The following is a 15,317-nucleotide window of genomic DNA, read 5'->3' on the forward strand; positions in this document are numbered from 1 at the left end:
CCATCACCAAAAAGTAGTGACATCCTCTGTGATGCACATCATCTCTCAGGGGCACTGGCCGTCGGAATGGCTGGATGATGGCTCTCGTCATGGGCTCTGCATGCATCCCTTTCCTAACTGCAAAGCTCAAATCTGCTTCAGCTGGGTCATCAGCTCCCCATTCTGTTGCATGTAGATCAGATCGCTGTGTCTGCCTATGCAGTCTTTCTTTACCTATGAAGACCTGAGGAACTGTTCTCCATCCAGTGAGCTGTTGTAATTAATCTTGAATCTCATTGATGTTGTTAGTGGCTGTGATGTTCACGAATCCATAAGACCAGGTTTGAAAGGCAGTTGACTGAGGATTTCTTGGGTCTTTCTGCAATGGGGGCAGGTGGGCTGGATGAACACGACCACCTTCCCAGATGGGAACTTGCAGTTCACAAACCACTGAGCCACGCTGACAGGCTGCAGCTTTCCAGGAAGGAACATTCGGTTGAAGGTACTGGTCCCGTGTCAAATGGGATTGGAAAACCAGATGTCTTTGCTTCTGTGGACCAAGACCGGAAAAATCCAACTACATAAAAATCTGAGGACAAGTTGTGAGAGGTTTGTTCTTTCCGTCAATCATGTAGGTCCTAGGAAGGAGCTCAGGTGTAGGGAGTTGGCAACAATCACCTTTATCTGCTGCCATCTCACCTGCTGAATCCCTCATTCATGGAACTGAAGAAACTCTGTATCCATCCTGGTATTCTTTGTAGATATCTATGTATCATTCGCAGAGTGGATACTTTTGTCTGTTGGTTGGAAAGCACCAGTCTGGTGGGCTCATGGTTGGTCTCAGTAGTCCAGTCCAGGAGCTGCTTTACAAGAACCATTCATTGATCTGGAAGAAACTCTTTTTATAGGCAGTGAGATCTACTGGAACAATATCAACCATCCTTATCCCTCCCCAGTTTTGAACTGAATCATTCTCCACCAAAGGCCTGTGGTCTCTGATGCAGGCTGCATCCCCCCAGACTGTCTGAAGCTTGCTCATAGCAGTGCATTTATGGGACGGCAACATGATTTCCTTACCACTTCACCCCCAGGAGAGTTTTTCAATTCTTTATTTAATCTGATGGGTCTAATCTACATCGTCACGGAGGATGAGATGTGGGAGTTCTGCTCCAACCCTTACAGTAAGAGATGCTGAGGTATGATGCTGTACCCACTAATGCTGTACATGGACGCCAGCAGTTTAGACAATAAGCATGGCTGTCCAATATATGTGTTCCTACTGGTCTCTAGTAAGAGAGAGTGAGAAAATATGCCTTGTCCATATGAAGCCAGAAAAGAATGTCTGGTTCTAGAAGACAAGGTACGAAGGACTGAGTGTAAATCCCAGTGACTGAGAAAGCAGCCTGAGTTTCGTTTGTTCTAGGGATCTAGGGTAATTCAAGCCTTTGGGCTAATAGCCACTTATCAATGAGTGCATACCATGTATGTCTTTCTGTGATTGGGTTAGCTCACTCAGGATGATATTTTCCAGTTCCAACCATTTGCCTACGAATTTCATAAACTCGTTGTTTTTGATAGCTGAGTAGTAAGAGCACCAGTGGAAGGGGAAGACCTGGGTCCTGCTAAGACTGAACCCCCAGTGAACTAGTCTATGGGGGGAGGGCGGCAATGGGGGGAGGGGTGGGAGGGGAACACCCATAAGGAAGGGGAGGGGAGAGGGGGATGTTTGCCCGGAAACCGGGAAAGGGAATAACACTCGAAATGTATATAAGAAATACTCAAGTTAATAAAAAAGAAAAGAGAGAGAGAGAGAGAGAGAGAGAGAGAGAGAGAGAGAGAGAGAGAGAGAGAGAGAAAGCAGCCTGGAGCCAGTTGTGTTATTGAGACTCAGACAGCTTGGCCTTTACACATGTGACACAGCAGACTTCCATGAGCAAATCCTTAGCCTGGAAGATGTAGTTATGGTAGCCAAGAAGAACTAACAAAGAACTGTCCCCTCTGTCTGCCTCTTACTACTCTGATCTCCCACATCACAGGATGCTGAATGGTCTTCCGCATACCCTGGGACGCAGCTCACAAGGGACAGCACCTCTCTTCAACAGAGCTTCATCTGAGCCTGCCCTTGGCCTGTGGTGGATGTGCAGGAAGTGAGCTGACAGGTGAAACGTAGCCTTGCTGGGTCTCAAAGTGCAGCTTGAGACTCACCCACTGTGATTGTCAACACTTCCATGTCTCCATTGGGAGGGCAGTGTCACAAGGTCCTCCTACTGTCTTCTCACTGCATTCACATGCTTCGCTTCGTGTGACACAAGCTCATTCACAGTTCACAGGAGGCAGCATATCTTCAGAGCCCTCATGTCTGGCCACAGAAGCCAAGAGAGCAATGTCACAGTTCACAGTGATAATGTAGATAAGCCAGGGCATTTCGTCCAAGTTTTACTTTCAAGGGTATCCTTTTATTGCAGTTTACGCTACTCTTTCTAGAAGGCCAGGTTGCGGGAGAGCATTTGGATGACGTCACTGGGAACTGCCAGGGCCTCCTGCTAACCAGCTTTCCTTATGGTGACCAGATTCTGAGGTGCCATCTCCAGGAGGCTCTCCAGTGACACAATGGAACCCTTTCCATATCTCCTCCCTCTAAAGCTAGAGATTTCTCTTTGCTCCATTAGTAGTTACATGCTCTGAAAGGGCAGATTTCGTCAGGGGCTTGGCATGGGGAGAAAAGATCACGGGACACGGGATGGAAGATTCTTCTGCATAATAATTTTATTCCCAGATCCAGTCCTGTGACATACATTCCAATTTCCTAGGTTTTCCTCTTTCCCAAAAGGCAGTATTTCCCTCCAGACCTTTAATTTATTGGATATTGGATTTCATTTTCTTATCGTGCATTCCTTCCAAGGTGTCTTTCTTTACATATATTCATGGATGTGTACTCACAAAGTCTCTGTTTTGCAGAGACTCTGTTGCAATGATCTTGGTAACATAGTGAACCCAGTTACACAGTGAATATACAACTTTAAATGTTTTGCACCTACTTCAGATGATAAACTTCCAAATCCTTTCTCAAAAAAATAACCAGATATTAGTGAGCAAAGGACAACGTGGATGGAGATTGCTCTTCCGCGGGTCCATTAGATGTCACTTCTCTAGTATCAACCTTCCTGAGTTCCCAGGGCCAGGCCTGAGGGTGTTAGAGTTTGGACCATGATCCTGTATTCATGCCAAACATAAGATTCAGGAGGTTGGGCAGGGAGTGGAAGGGCTTGAGGTCAGGTGAAAGCTCAACTTTAATAGGTCCAGAAGTTCTGGAGGGAGTCTATTTGGTATTGTCATCTGTGGCTTCTACGTTCTTGACCTAGTTGTGAGGAATCCATGTTAAAATTCCACCTAACCTCATAACTGTAAGAGTGTAAAACATCACCACATAGGTCCTTTGCAAATTGCTTTGTCCTTTTTGATGCCCAGTTGGCTCATGCAGGTTCACTACCACTAGGTCCAAATTAGGGGATATTGTTGGTAGATTTAGAGGTTCACTGGGTCTCTCCGATAGTCAAAGTAATTAATAGACTTTACGGAGAACTGGACGGATAGGATTTCAAGAATAAAAAAGCTGAAGAATTCTGCCAACTGCTGATCTCTAAGACTCAGAAGCAATGGGGGGGTGTATATTCTAAACAGAATATTCTATGGTTCAATCCCTCCTTGTATGGAGTACAGCAAGCCCAAAGTAAGAAGAGCCTTTCCACACTTCCTGGACTCTAATGAGAGTTTTCATAGTGTTTCCTTTAATGTCTTGTTCATTATTTCCACCTGCCCAGAATTCTGCACAACAAAGACTCCAAACTATGCATACATCTTTGACTGTTATTTACAGGCTTTGACTGTGAGAGCTGGGCTATTATATGACAGCATTCCTAGTGAGTGGCAAAATTAGGGTGAAAGTTCCTAGCAGAGCTTTCTAGTTGCTCTATGATCAGTTTCAGTCCGATGTAGTGAGCTTCTACTCACCCAGAAAAGGAATCAATAAAAACAAGCAGGCACTTTTATCTTACTCTAGGAGACCATGTGTTAGTTAACTCAGGATCCCATAATTTATCAGAGCATTGGCTACCTGTATGCAATCCTCTCTGGGTAAATGATCTCTGTTTTTTATTTACATAGGTGCAAATGTGACATCTGGCTTTGACATCTCCTTCTACACTGTCCAGTGTATTAGGTAGAACATACCTTGGTGTTGGCAACTCAGAGAGTTCTGTGGACCCAAGACAAGTAGTCTGGCAAAGCTGAGTTACAAGAAACCTGCCAATTGACTCTGGAAGAATGATCTTTCCCTCAGGTGTTCACCACCAACCTCTGGCGTCAAGCTATCCATTTGATTCTTTTGCATCCCCACCTCTTGGTTATACTCGAAATACACAAGATCTAAGGCACAAACCACATAAAACTCAAGAAGGATGACTGAAATGTGGATGCTTCACTCCTTTTTTTTTATTAACGTCAGTATTTCTTATATTCATTTCGAGTGTTATTCCCTTTCCCGGTTTCCGGGCAAACATCCCCCTCCCCTTCTTTATGGGTGTTCCCCTCCCAACCCTCCCCCATTGCTGCCCTCCCCCCAACAGTCTAGTTCACTGGGGGTTCAGTCTTAGCAGGACCCAGGGCTTCCCCTTCCACTGGTGCTCTTACTAGGATATTCATTGCTACCTATGAGGTCAGAGTCCAGGGTCAGTCCATGTATAGTCTTTAGGTATTGGCTTAGTCCCTGGAAGCTCTGGTTGCTTGGCATTGTTGTTCATATGGGGTCTCGAGCCCCTTCAAGCTCTTCCAGTTCTTTCTCTGATTCCTTCAACGGGGGTCCTATTCTCAGTTCAGTGGTTTGCTGCTGGCATTCGCCTCTGTATTTGCTGTATTCTGGCTGTGTCTCTCAGGAGCGATCTACATCCGGCTCCTGTCAGTCTGCACTTCTTTGCTTCATCCATCTTGTCTAATTGGGTGGCTGTATATATATGGGCCACATGTGGGGCAGGCTCTGAATGGGTGTTCCTTCAGTCTCTGTTTTAATCTTCGCCTCTCTCTTCCCTGCCAAGGGTATTCTTGTTCCCCCTTTAAAGAAGGAGTGAAGCCTCCTTCTTTAAAGGGGGAACAAAAATATCCACAGGAGGGGATAGGGAGGCAAATTTTAGAGCAGAGAATGAAGGAATGCCATTCAGAACCTGCCCCACATGTGGACCATATCTATCTTTCTATCTGTCTATCAATCTATCTATCTGTCTATCTATCTATCTATCTATCTATCTATCTATCTATCTATCTATCTATCTATCTATGTCCACCAAAACTAGATAAGAGGGATGAAGCTAAGAAGTGCAGGCTGACATGTACTAGATATAGATCTCTCCTGAAAGACACAGCCAGAACATGTCAAATACAGAGTCAACTGCCAGAAGCAAACCACTGAACTGAGAACGGGACACCTATTGGAGGAATTAAGGAAAGGACTGAAGGAGCTGAAGGGGCTTGCAACCCCATAAGAACCAACCAGACCTTCCAGGGACCAAACCACTACCCAAAGACTACACATGGACTGACCCTGCATAGGTAGCAGTAAATAGCATTGTTGGGGCAACACTGGAAGGGGAAGCCTTTGGTACTACCAAGGTTGAACCCCCAGTGAAGGGAATTTTGGAGAGGGCAGTAATGAGGGTAGGGTGGGGAGGGTACACCCATTTAGAACGGGAAGAGGAGGGGTTAGGGGGCTGATGCACAGGAAACCGGGAAAAGGAATAACATTTGAAATGTAAATAAGAAATGCCCAATTTAATAAAAATGGGAGAAAAAGAACAACAACAAACAAACCAACAAAAACAATAGAGAAAATGTTCCAGGGGCAGTGCAGGGGAATAGTGGTGAACAATAAGGGGGATGTATAGGGGGATACACATATGGGGAAGGGAGAGGGAAGGGAATGGGGGCTTAAGGAAGGAAACAAGGATGGGGAATAACGTTTGAAATGTAAGTAAAGAGATATATATAATAAAAAATTTTAAAAATATCGTTTCTCCAAAATTGCTGGAATTCAATAAATCTGCAGTTATAACCGATGCTTTATTACAAGGAATGCAGAGGCATACAGCTCTGTGTGTCCTGATCGCTTTTTATATTCCCACACTGAATGGTTTTATTTCCTCTAATGTATTAGACAAATACTTCTCTGTTTCTCCTTTGTCTGTCATTATAAAGGAAGCTAAATTTGTGAGCCCCAGGATAAAGCAAGGATATTTTTCATCATGAAGGTGGGTTCCACAGAGCATGACAAACTGTCTACATCAAGAGCACAGTTTCCTGTGCAGCTCTGGCTGGCTGTGAACTGATGGTGAAGCCTAAGCTGCATGAGACTTGCAGAAAACCACTGTTGCCTTACACTTGTGCTGTTACAGGAGGAAGAACCGCACACGCCTCAGGACGGTCTTGTGAGTGAGGGATTAAAGGTCACATTTTTATTTATAGACAAACATTAATTTATTTAAGAAAATTTTAAAGTGGGGAGTCAATGAGTTCAATGTATATAGCCTTAAGAATATAGCATATTAATTTAAAAACTAATGTTAACAAATAAATAACAAAACTTCAAATGTAAACAAATAAAACCAAATGCATAAAACAACCAAATTTCAAACTAAAAACTAAATATAACAAGTAAATTAGTCAGCATTCAATTCCTGCTGATTTTTCAACATATAACTCCAGCCTGTTGCTGGCCTTGCAAACACAGCAGAACGGCAGGTAAGATGGTAAAAATCTCTTCAAGAGGAATGTAGACGCCTCATTCGGTGTAGTTGGTTGTTGGTGGACAAGTCGTCAAAAGGTTAAACGTGAGGCATGTTCCATGCCACATCTCAAGCTCTTTCAAATTCAGCCCAGGATTGCTATGGTTACAAGGACTGAGATGCGGGAGGTGGTGTCAATCTTTGCACCCTCTGTGCTCCTGGTGGACAGTCCTGTCTCTGAGAGCTGTAGTCCTGGTCTGGGCCCTGGGAAAGCTTCTGCTGCAGTTTTCAGACCTAGGTGTGGAAAAGGCCTGGTGAGGACCTGCCATGCCACTTATCCCATACACAGCAGCACAATTCAGCAGGACAATGCAGAATAATCTTTCATCTGAGGTCATTCACTCATGCCCAAGAGAGAAGGGTAAGAGATCCCACAGGCCTGCATATTTTCTCAGCTTTTCAAAATGCTAAAAATCGAACAGTGAAAAGCAGATAATTCCAATCGTACATATATATTATATTTTAATATCATGTAACAATGTCTAAATGTCATTTGAGGAGAGATATGAACAACCTAGAAAACAATAGGAAGGCCTTGGAAGCTTGGCCATGTCTGCAATGAAGACTATTATTATTCCTCCAGTGCAGGAATATGCCTGGGGTCCACCTGACAACCTCAATGTCTGCAAAGACCCAGAGAAACAATATCTCAAGAAGTACATGCACACTGAAGTGATATTATATTTGGCAAGAATATGGTGCATGGAAATCTTGCCAAGACTAAGCATTGAACTCTAAAGGAGATTCTCATGCAGAAAATAAACTGTACCACTCCTCTGTTTATGGGTATCGTAAAACTATTTATGGGGAGACTTAAAGGCACTGGGCTCAGATAATAAAAGAGAGCTCAGACTGGAGGGATCAGTACACAGTAGCCAGAATCTCTATGGATCACATACACTTCATGGACAGAATTTCTTTTAAATGCACAAGAATAATATTCTGAGCTGCTCCTAGCTGACAGATGCTGAGAACTATGGAGAAAGTCACACACCCAATAAGACAGTTTATAAGTACAGGGAATCTACTTGGGTCCTCTCATCAGGTGCTTTCAAACCATCTCAGTGACACCGAAATGATGCTGCATCTTCTCAGACAAGGCCTTTTGCTCAGTGACCAGTTTTTTCTGATTCAGGGGGTCCTGCAGACTTTCCTCCATTCTCTCCTCATCCTGGTCGTTAGAAGATTATATTGTCCATGGAGACAGGAATGTATACAGACACAGACAGACAGACACCCAGACATACACACTTTTGAACTCACCCAAATATATTTGTTCACACATACAAGTAGAGTATTTTGCAGAATGTGGTTAGTTTCCCAGTTAATGGTAATAGAAGAGATCACCCAGTCTACTATTGTGGCATAAGAAAAAAAAAACCTGGAATGGGGTAAGTACACAGTGAGCATAGCCTAAAGACAGCTCAGCCAATAAAGTATATTCCCCTGAAAATCAGAAATTAGAAATGTGACATCTAGGCCTGTTAGCCAAGCCTGCTTAGCAAGTTCACAAGGCTGTGCACAGGAGGCTGATTTCAGGAAACAGAGCACTGGGGGGGGGGGGGGGGGCAGGTGAGCTTCTTCAGTCCTCTGCTCACTGTTTCCCAGTGCATGCAAAGTGAGCTGCATTTTCCAATATGAGGTCCCTTTACCATACAGTACCTGACAGGGGAGCCAAACTACCAGCACAAACAGCTAGGAAATCTCCATAACCACAATCCAAGGTAAAACTTGGACTGGGATGCTATCAGATATAATTCCAGTAAGAGAAGGCTAATTCAAAGCCAAATGCTGGCAGGTATAATCAAACTCAGCCGCAGTCCATGGAAGGGCTGGACAACATTGTACCTTTTCACTTTCTGACTGATGGACATCTGGATAATTTTGCTTCATGGCTGCTCTGAGGTGAACCACTACAACACTAATGTACCACAGTTTCTCTGCTCACACCTACTTCTTGTTCTGGAATCGCTGTGTCAAAAGGTTGTACTTTCACAAGAGTTGTACATGGCTTCTCACAGGGCTACCCATTTGACACCTCCAGCAATGTCTGAGGGTCATCACTGTTCTAAACCCTCCTTACAGATGATTTTCACTCACATCAAATGATTTTGAATAACAATGGTTAAGATTGCCACAACACAACACAGGGTGAGTGCTGTGGACTATTTTGAGCCTAAGTTTCTGTCTGAGGCAAAGATGTGATTCCACCTCAGCATAACTCCTGGACATCTTCTGCTTGCAGATTCAACTCTAAGCAAATTAATCTTTCAATTAACAAATTCCAGGCCAAACTCCAAAGCCAAGGTATATTCAACCAATTAGGCCAATCTGGAAAGAAAGTGGTGGCAGGTAACGATTAACATAACCAGGATGCTGAGAAGACACAACAAGCCACATGACCTTCCAGTGTTACTATACACCGAGAGCAAAGAAGGCAGAAGAGCCCTCAGTCAGCAGTTTCTATACTGAGGTATATAGATTTCACACAGCAGCCTCTCCTCACATCCCTGTACCCTATTCCTGAGTTTTTCTCCAAGTAATGTCAATGTTGATGAATAGTTTTCCCAGTGTAAATAATTTCAATAGTGATCAAGACCCCATTAAGAACAGTTTAAAACTAATTGGAAAAATTGTGTTTCCTCTTCTTTCTCTCTCCCTCCCTCTCTCTCTCTCACTCTCTCTCTCTCTATATATATATATATATATATATATATATGAGGCAAAGGAAATGTTTCAAGTGAGAGCTTAGACATTGCTATCCATCCCTTATAGAGTAAACCTGTGTAGGGAATGCACTTCTTCGGCACACTAGGTTGGGAGAGTTGGAGAAAAATTTCCCTTTAATCCTCACATATCTCACACAAACCCTCACCCTGAGAGAAGTCTTTCTTACATCCCTGTTCATCCAGTCAGCTCCAGGACATAAGCCACAGGAAAGAACACTAAAACACTGACATAAAACAGGACGGACAAACTGCTTCTCAAGCTCTGTCACTGTAAACCACGATTTGGACAGGCAGAAGGGAAGATTTTCAATGTACGGGGAAAAGGAGAGAAAGTCCAGAAGCCCCATCATAATTGACAATGAGAGCCATCTTTTGGCAATTGAACTGAACTCTAATCAGTTCTGTGCACTACAAAGATGGCTACCTCATGGCATGTAAGTGTGCAGTGTGTGATCAACAGATCCCCCTTAAGGAAATGCATTTTCTAGTTGAGCAGGAGGATTTGGTTGTCAATCCTCCAGTTTCTTGCATGAAGCTAACATCACAGAAAGTTTTGTAAATGTTCAAAGAGATGAACAACTGGATGAGACCTAGGAGAGTGTCTGGATAAGGTGGAGAAAGGTTAAACTGGTTTGACTTGGTTTATGCTTAGATATCAGGAAAACCTGCCCTTGATGCGTCATTCATCCTACCTGAGGTTGCTTTTTACACGGATTTTCATACTGGCTTCCCCACAGATCCTTGTTGTTTCCTTAATGGACTCTTCCAGTGCAATCTGTTCCCATAGAAGCTCCCTGTTCTCATGCCGTGCTCTCTGGGCATTGTTCTTCAGCTCAAACAACTCAGTTAGGAGGGGGCAGAAGCTGCGGCTGAGACACAAAGAAAAAATGGTGACTCCCAGCCAGTCTCCAACTTCCTCCCACTTCTCCAAGTCCATTGCTCCTTCTAGGGTCCTGATCGGAAAAGAGCCCCAGATTATAGTCCAAGTCCAGAGTAGCCATGGAGCATGACCTAGAGTCAGGTCAAATGGAGAAAAGAGCAACATTCCAGAAGACTCAGGGCACTTCTCAAAAACCTGACATCATTGATTCAAGTTTTTCCCAGAAGAGGACTTAATCCCCATGTGTGCTTATTTGTCCATTTTATTAGAATGTCACTTGGAGGCCAATCTTTCTGTGTCCTGTGTGTCCTAGAGCCTTCCTTAGAGACAGGCTTCCTGGTCTGCTTCAAACACTATAAAGCCTGATCCTCACTTTACTTCAAACATAAGAATGGGCTGACACATGCTGTGCCCTGTGCTGGGGTCACAGCCTTGTAAGTTACTCACCAGTACCAGTCATTTTCCAGTGTAAGGTGTGTACATTTGACCAAAGCTCTATTGACCTGCTCGCTCATTTTCTTCATGTCGGTCATCACTTCCTCGTGCTGCTTCGTGAGCATCTCGGACTCAAAGTTGTTCCTGTGGTAAGGCATGGTCCAAGGATGAAATAACATTATGAATGAAGGATTCAAGAATTACATGAATTCAGACTGAATCCTGAACTACCCCAGCCTAGGACATGCCACATCTTGATCCTTGGTATTGCGTCCATTTGCTATTTATAAGTTTATTATTATGGACACAGGGACAGCAGTGCCAGCAAACAAAAGGAGGGAGCTGATTTGCTTGAGCTCCCTGAGGGAGTTTGAAGGAATTGACTAGCTTGCCAAGAACATTCCAGGACCCTGTGCCACGATCCAGGCTCCAACTTAAACCCATGAAGACTATTCTCCTGTTCTTAGGTAACAATTCTCAATCATAGAATCTATTGCTACATGAAAACCCAAAGGAACATGAACAGTATTTACAGGGAAAAGAATTTATAACACGCACCAGGAGATTCCCATGTGCGTCCACCTGAGCAGATGTGAAATGTTCTACTGCTCACAGTGAGGCTCTCAGCCTCATCATTATCATGCCATGAAAATTGACACAGGATAATTCTCAGGCCAAATCAGAACATAGAATACCCATATCTTAAGTGATACACAAAAACACACTCACACATGCATACACACACACATACTCACACAAAACACATTCTCTCTCTCTCTCTCTCTCTCTCTCTCTCTCTCTCTCTCTCTCTTTCTCTCTCTCTCAAATACAATTAGAATGCCAATTAAATACAAGGCTGTGGCATTATCTCCAAATACAGTGAATATAATCAGAGAACACCAATGATCCCCTGTTGTCATTCCAGTCACACACTATGCGGCAACAAGTGGGATTAGGCCCCTCCAGCTCTTCACAGGACCTACTGAACCCAAAGCACCTCCACGTCAATTACAACAATGATTGGTCATAATCAGAGCACCTAGAAATTCCCACAAGCCAACACCTGTCCAGGCTCCTTAAATCACACAATGAGAGCTCACACACTACTACCCTCATTCCCAGACTGTGATTCAGGCCACAGGCTATGATTTACGTTTGTAGGAATTAAAATAGCCTGTGCCACCATCCCATTCCCATCTGGACTTCACATTCTCATCCAATCAGGAAAGTGATTTTGACCATGAGGACACCCTGGAGTTGTAGCCTACTGTGATGTGAGGAAATGTGGAATTAACAGAACTTGCATTGTGACTACCTGTCATTTAAATTCTTTCCCGGGTAATCCGCCAGGATTCTCCTGAGTTCATCTCTCTCCTTCTGCATCTTCTGGAGAGCAATTTTGATGTTCTCCAGACGCTTCATTCTCTCCTCCTCAACAGGTGTCATGGAGGGTTGGGATGATGCCTTCTGATCAGACTCTGTAGGTAGATAAACACCAGTGAACAGGCATATATGTGGACACAGTGTCAAGGAAAACTATGCTTAGTCTAAAACAGAAGTCTGAGGATGAACAGTTCTACAGATACAGTGAATCCCTGACAGAGCAAGAAAGCTATCTTTAAGCTGAACTCAGCTAGGTCCCTGTTCCCCACCATCATCGCCATAGGATGACATATGCCATCATAGATATAGACCATACCTCCTAAAGCCATTCCTCTGGCACTGAAATTCTAAAGCTGGCCTAAACAAGAAGAATTGGAGGACGTTCTCAGCTAATGTCTGATGTGAGGCAGGTAAGTCCTTGAGTTCAAACTGCTTAACATCTTGAATCCCTAATCATGTGTGTTCAAGGACAAAGTAACTGAGACCTTGATATATGACCAGGAGAGTATCCCTCTTGGCATCAATTACCCAAGTAATCTACAGGACACTGCTGAGAATGAAGTGTTTCAACAGCCGATCCTGTTATTCTTTGTTATTCTTATAAAGGCTCATCCTGGTATTCTTTGACACTTCCCATGGCGTTAAAGAGATCCAAGGAAAGCCCCTTGACATATAACAGTTCTTGGTTTTCTGTCAAACTAATGATCAGAAATTGTTGAATCTGGGTCAGCCATTTAGGAAGACTGAGGCTCTAAATCATACGTCCTACTCCTGGAAGGACCAGCTCAAGCCAACCTCCTCCAGGAATCCCCCTTGCCCTGCCCAGTACTCACTTGACCTCCTCAAGGACCTTTCCATTCGTCTTCTTCTCCAACGTGATGGAGGGCTGGCCTCCCTCTGCCTCGGTCTGGTGCCTGTATGGATATGATTGTCCCTCCGAAAGAGACTGAGGATCCTGGAGAACATGCCTCCTCGGGAACCCATTAGGAAATGAAGGGAAATCGCTCAGGCAGTTGGTGTCACCACAACACTGGTGACATCACAGAACATTCTAGTGTCTCCTGGATACAAGAGAATTTCCAGGGAAGACACTACCGGTGATGTCAGTGGGAAATGCCATAGCTTACTTGCTAACTACCTCTACCAGACTGACCAGGTTCTGCAGTGGCTTTTCCAGAGACTCACTTTTGAGCCAGGAACACCCATTCGCTCACTCTCCTTCCAGAGCTTCAGAGTTCTCACTGCTTCATTACAACTCAGTTGCTGAGGAGAGGGAGAGTTGTATCAGGCCTTGAAATGGATAGAACATCTTTGTTAACAGCCAAAGATCTAAAGACCGTGGATGAGGGATATTCTTCTTCCTGAAATGTATAAACCCAGGGTCCATGCATGTGACAAATAGTCCAATTCCCACAATTTTTACTGTTCTCCAGAAGCCAATATTTTTTTCCTACACCTTTAAATGTATGCAAGCTGGAGTATGTTGTTTCATGGAGTGTACCTTGAGAGGGGGCATGGTTTCAATATATTCACCCATGTTTTTTCCTGAAATCTCTGTCTTACCATCCCATTTTGTGCAATGGAAACTCCCTTTTCCTGGCAAAATGCTTCTAAGGTATAGGGCAAACATCAAATTGTAATCTTTCTGTCCATTCTTAAAATTTAAAATCCCCAAAAGTGAGGGAACTGAGACCCAAGCCAGAGCCATGGAGGGGCAAAATGCAGAGGTGCTGCTGTCCAAGGAAGAGCAGGAGGAAGTAGAGAAGCTTTAGCACAGCATGGTGCACAGGGAGCTAGAACTGGAGTTCGACCTGGACAACCTGCTGGCTTCACTCAAGAGGACCTACAGGGTGCTTAACCATCATTTATAACTCGGTATCTGGTGCCTCCTCTGGCCACCGAGGGAACTGCATTCAGAGCAACCACAGACAAAAGTCAGCCAAAGAACAATTCACCAAAATAAATAAAAATGAATACATTTTTCTTTCGAAAAGCCATACACATGTATGGTCAAGTCAAACAAAACCCAAGGAAACACAAGAAATGAAATATTTCACAACAACCCAAGAGTGCAAGAAACAACATAAAAACAATCTCTTAAACCTATAATCATTCTATATGTATTTCTTGAAATAGCAGTTGGAGGAAGCAGGCTGTCATGCTCTTATAAGTTCCATAGCCCCATCAACCCTTGTCACAGTCTCCACCTGTTTGACTTTTTCTTAAGCACAAATATGTACGAGTTAGAATCCCGAGTCTGTCTGTGATCAGACTGTAAACTGTAGTCAATGTAACACTGGCAATCATTAGCCACAATCTTCAAGTTTCCCTCCTAACCCCAGAGCACAAGCATAACTTTGGAAAGCAAAACTCACCCTCCACCAAACTATCTATCCTCCAAAATCCAGTCTCTCCAAAACACCAAGTCCATTCCTCATGCTATAAAGTATGGCAGCCAAGCCTTGCATATGAAGGAACGATGGTGCAGGCTCTAATACCTCAGCAAAGAGACATTTCCCTAAATTCTTTTAAAGTCCGGTTTCCATGATAAGAGTTATATTAAAATATTATCCCAATCTAGACCTGTTTCCCTGGCTTGGCTCATGCCACATGTTGTCTACAATAACTCCAGTTTTAAGCCAACTTTCTGTTACCAATGTTAAAAATTTTAACCATACCCAATAACTTAAAAGCCAGTGACCTGGGGTTGGGGATTTAACTCAGTGGTAGAGCTCTTGCCTAGGAAGCGCAAGGCCCTGGTATTGGTCCCCAGCTCAGAAAAAAAGAACCAAAAAAAAAAAAAGCCAGTAACCTATAGCCAAGACATGTAGAGCGTATTATACATTTAAAACCAAACAGAAAAAAATGAAGTGATTATACATATCTTTAGTATTTAGATCAAATACCATTTTTACTTTTTGTAGCTATCATTTTAAATGAAGCACCTTGTTACCTGTTGAATCCAATAATCACAGTCACAGATTTCTCTAAGAGAAACAGACACCAGCTCCCTTACCATAGTAGCTTTGAAGCTACTGGCACCTTTAAGACCAGCTAGTGTAGACATTTAGCCAGCCCCCA

At 43.6% G+C, this 15,317-nt stretch overlaps 1 protein-coding gene across 1 annotated transcript; it reads right to left on the reverse strand.

The window, feature by feature from the left end:
* Positions 1–5,782: 5,782 nt before the first annotated feature.
* LOC134481927 (uncharacterized) lies at positions 5,783–13,212 on the reverse strand. Its single transcript, XM_087587031.1, has 5 exons — positions 13,070–13,212; positions 12,169–12,331; positions 10,866–10,997; positions 10,231–10,407; positions 5,783–7,043 (listed from the first exon to the last, which is right to left on the reverse strand). The coding sequence occupies exons 1-5, from the start codon at positions 13,200–13,202 to the stop codon at positions 6,944–6,946; spliced, it is 705 nt and encodes a 234-aa protein (XP_087443157.1). The 5' UTR covers positions 13,203–13,212; the 3' UTR covers positions 5,783–6,943.
* Positions 13,213–15,317: the final 2,105 nt, after the last annotated feature.

This window comes from Rattus norvegicus, chromosome 15 (genome assembly GCF_021556685.1).
Source record: "Rattus norvegicus strain SHRSP/BbbUtx chromosome 15, alternate assembly SHRSP_T2T, whole genome shotgun sequence".
NCBI lineage: Eukaryota > Metazoa > Chordata > Mammalia > Rodentia > Muridae > Rattus > Rattus norvegicus.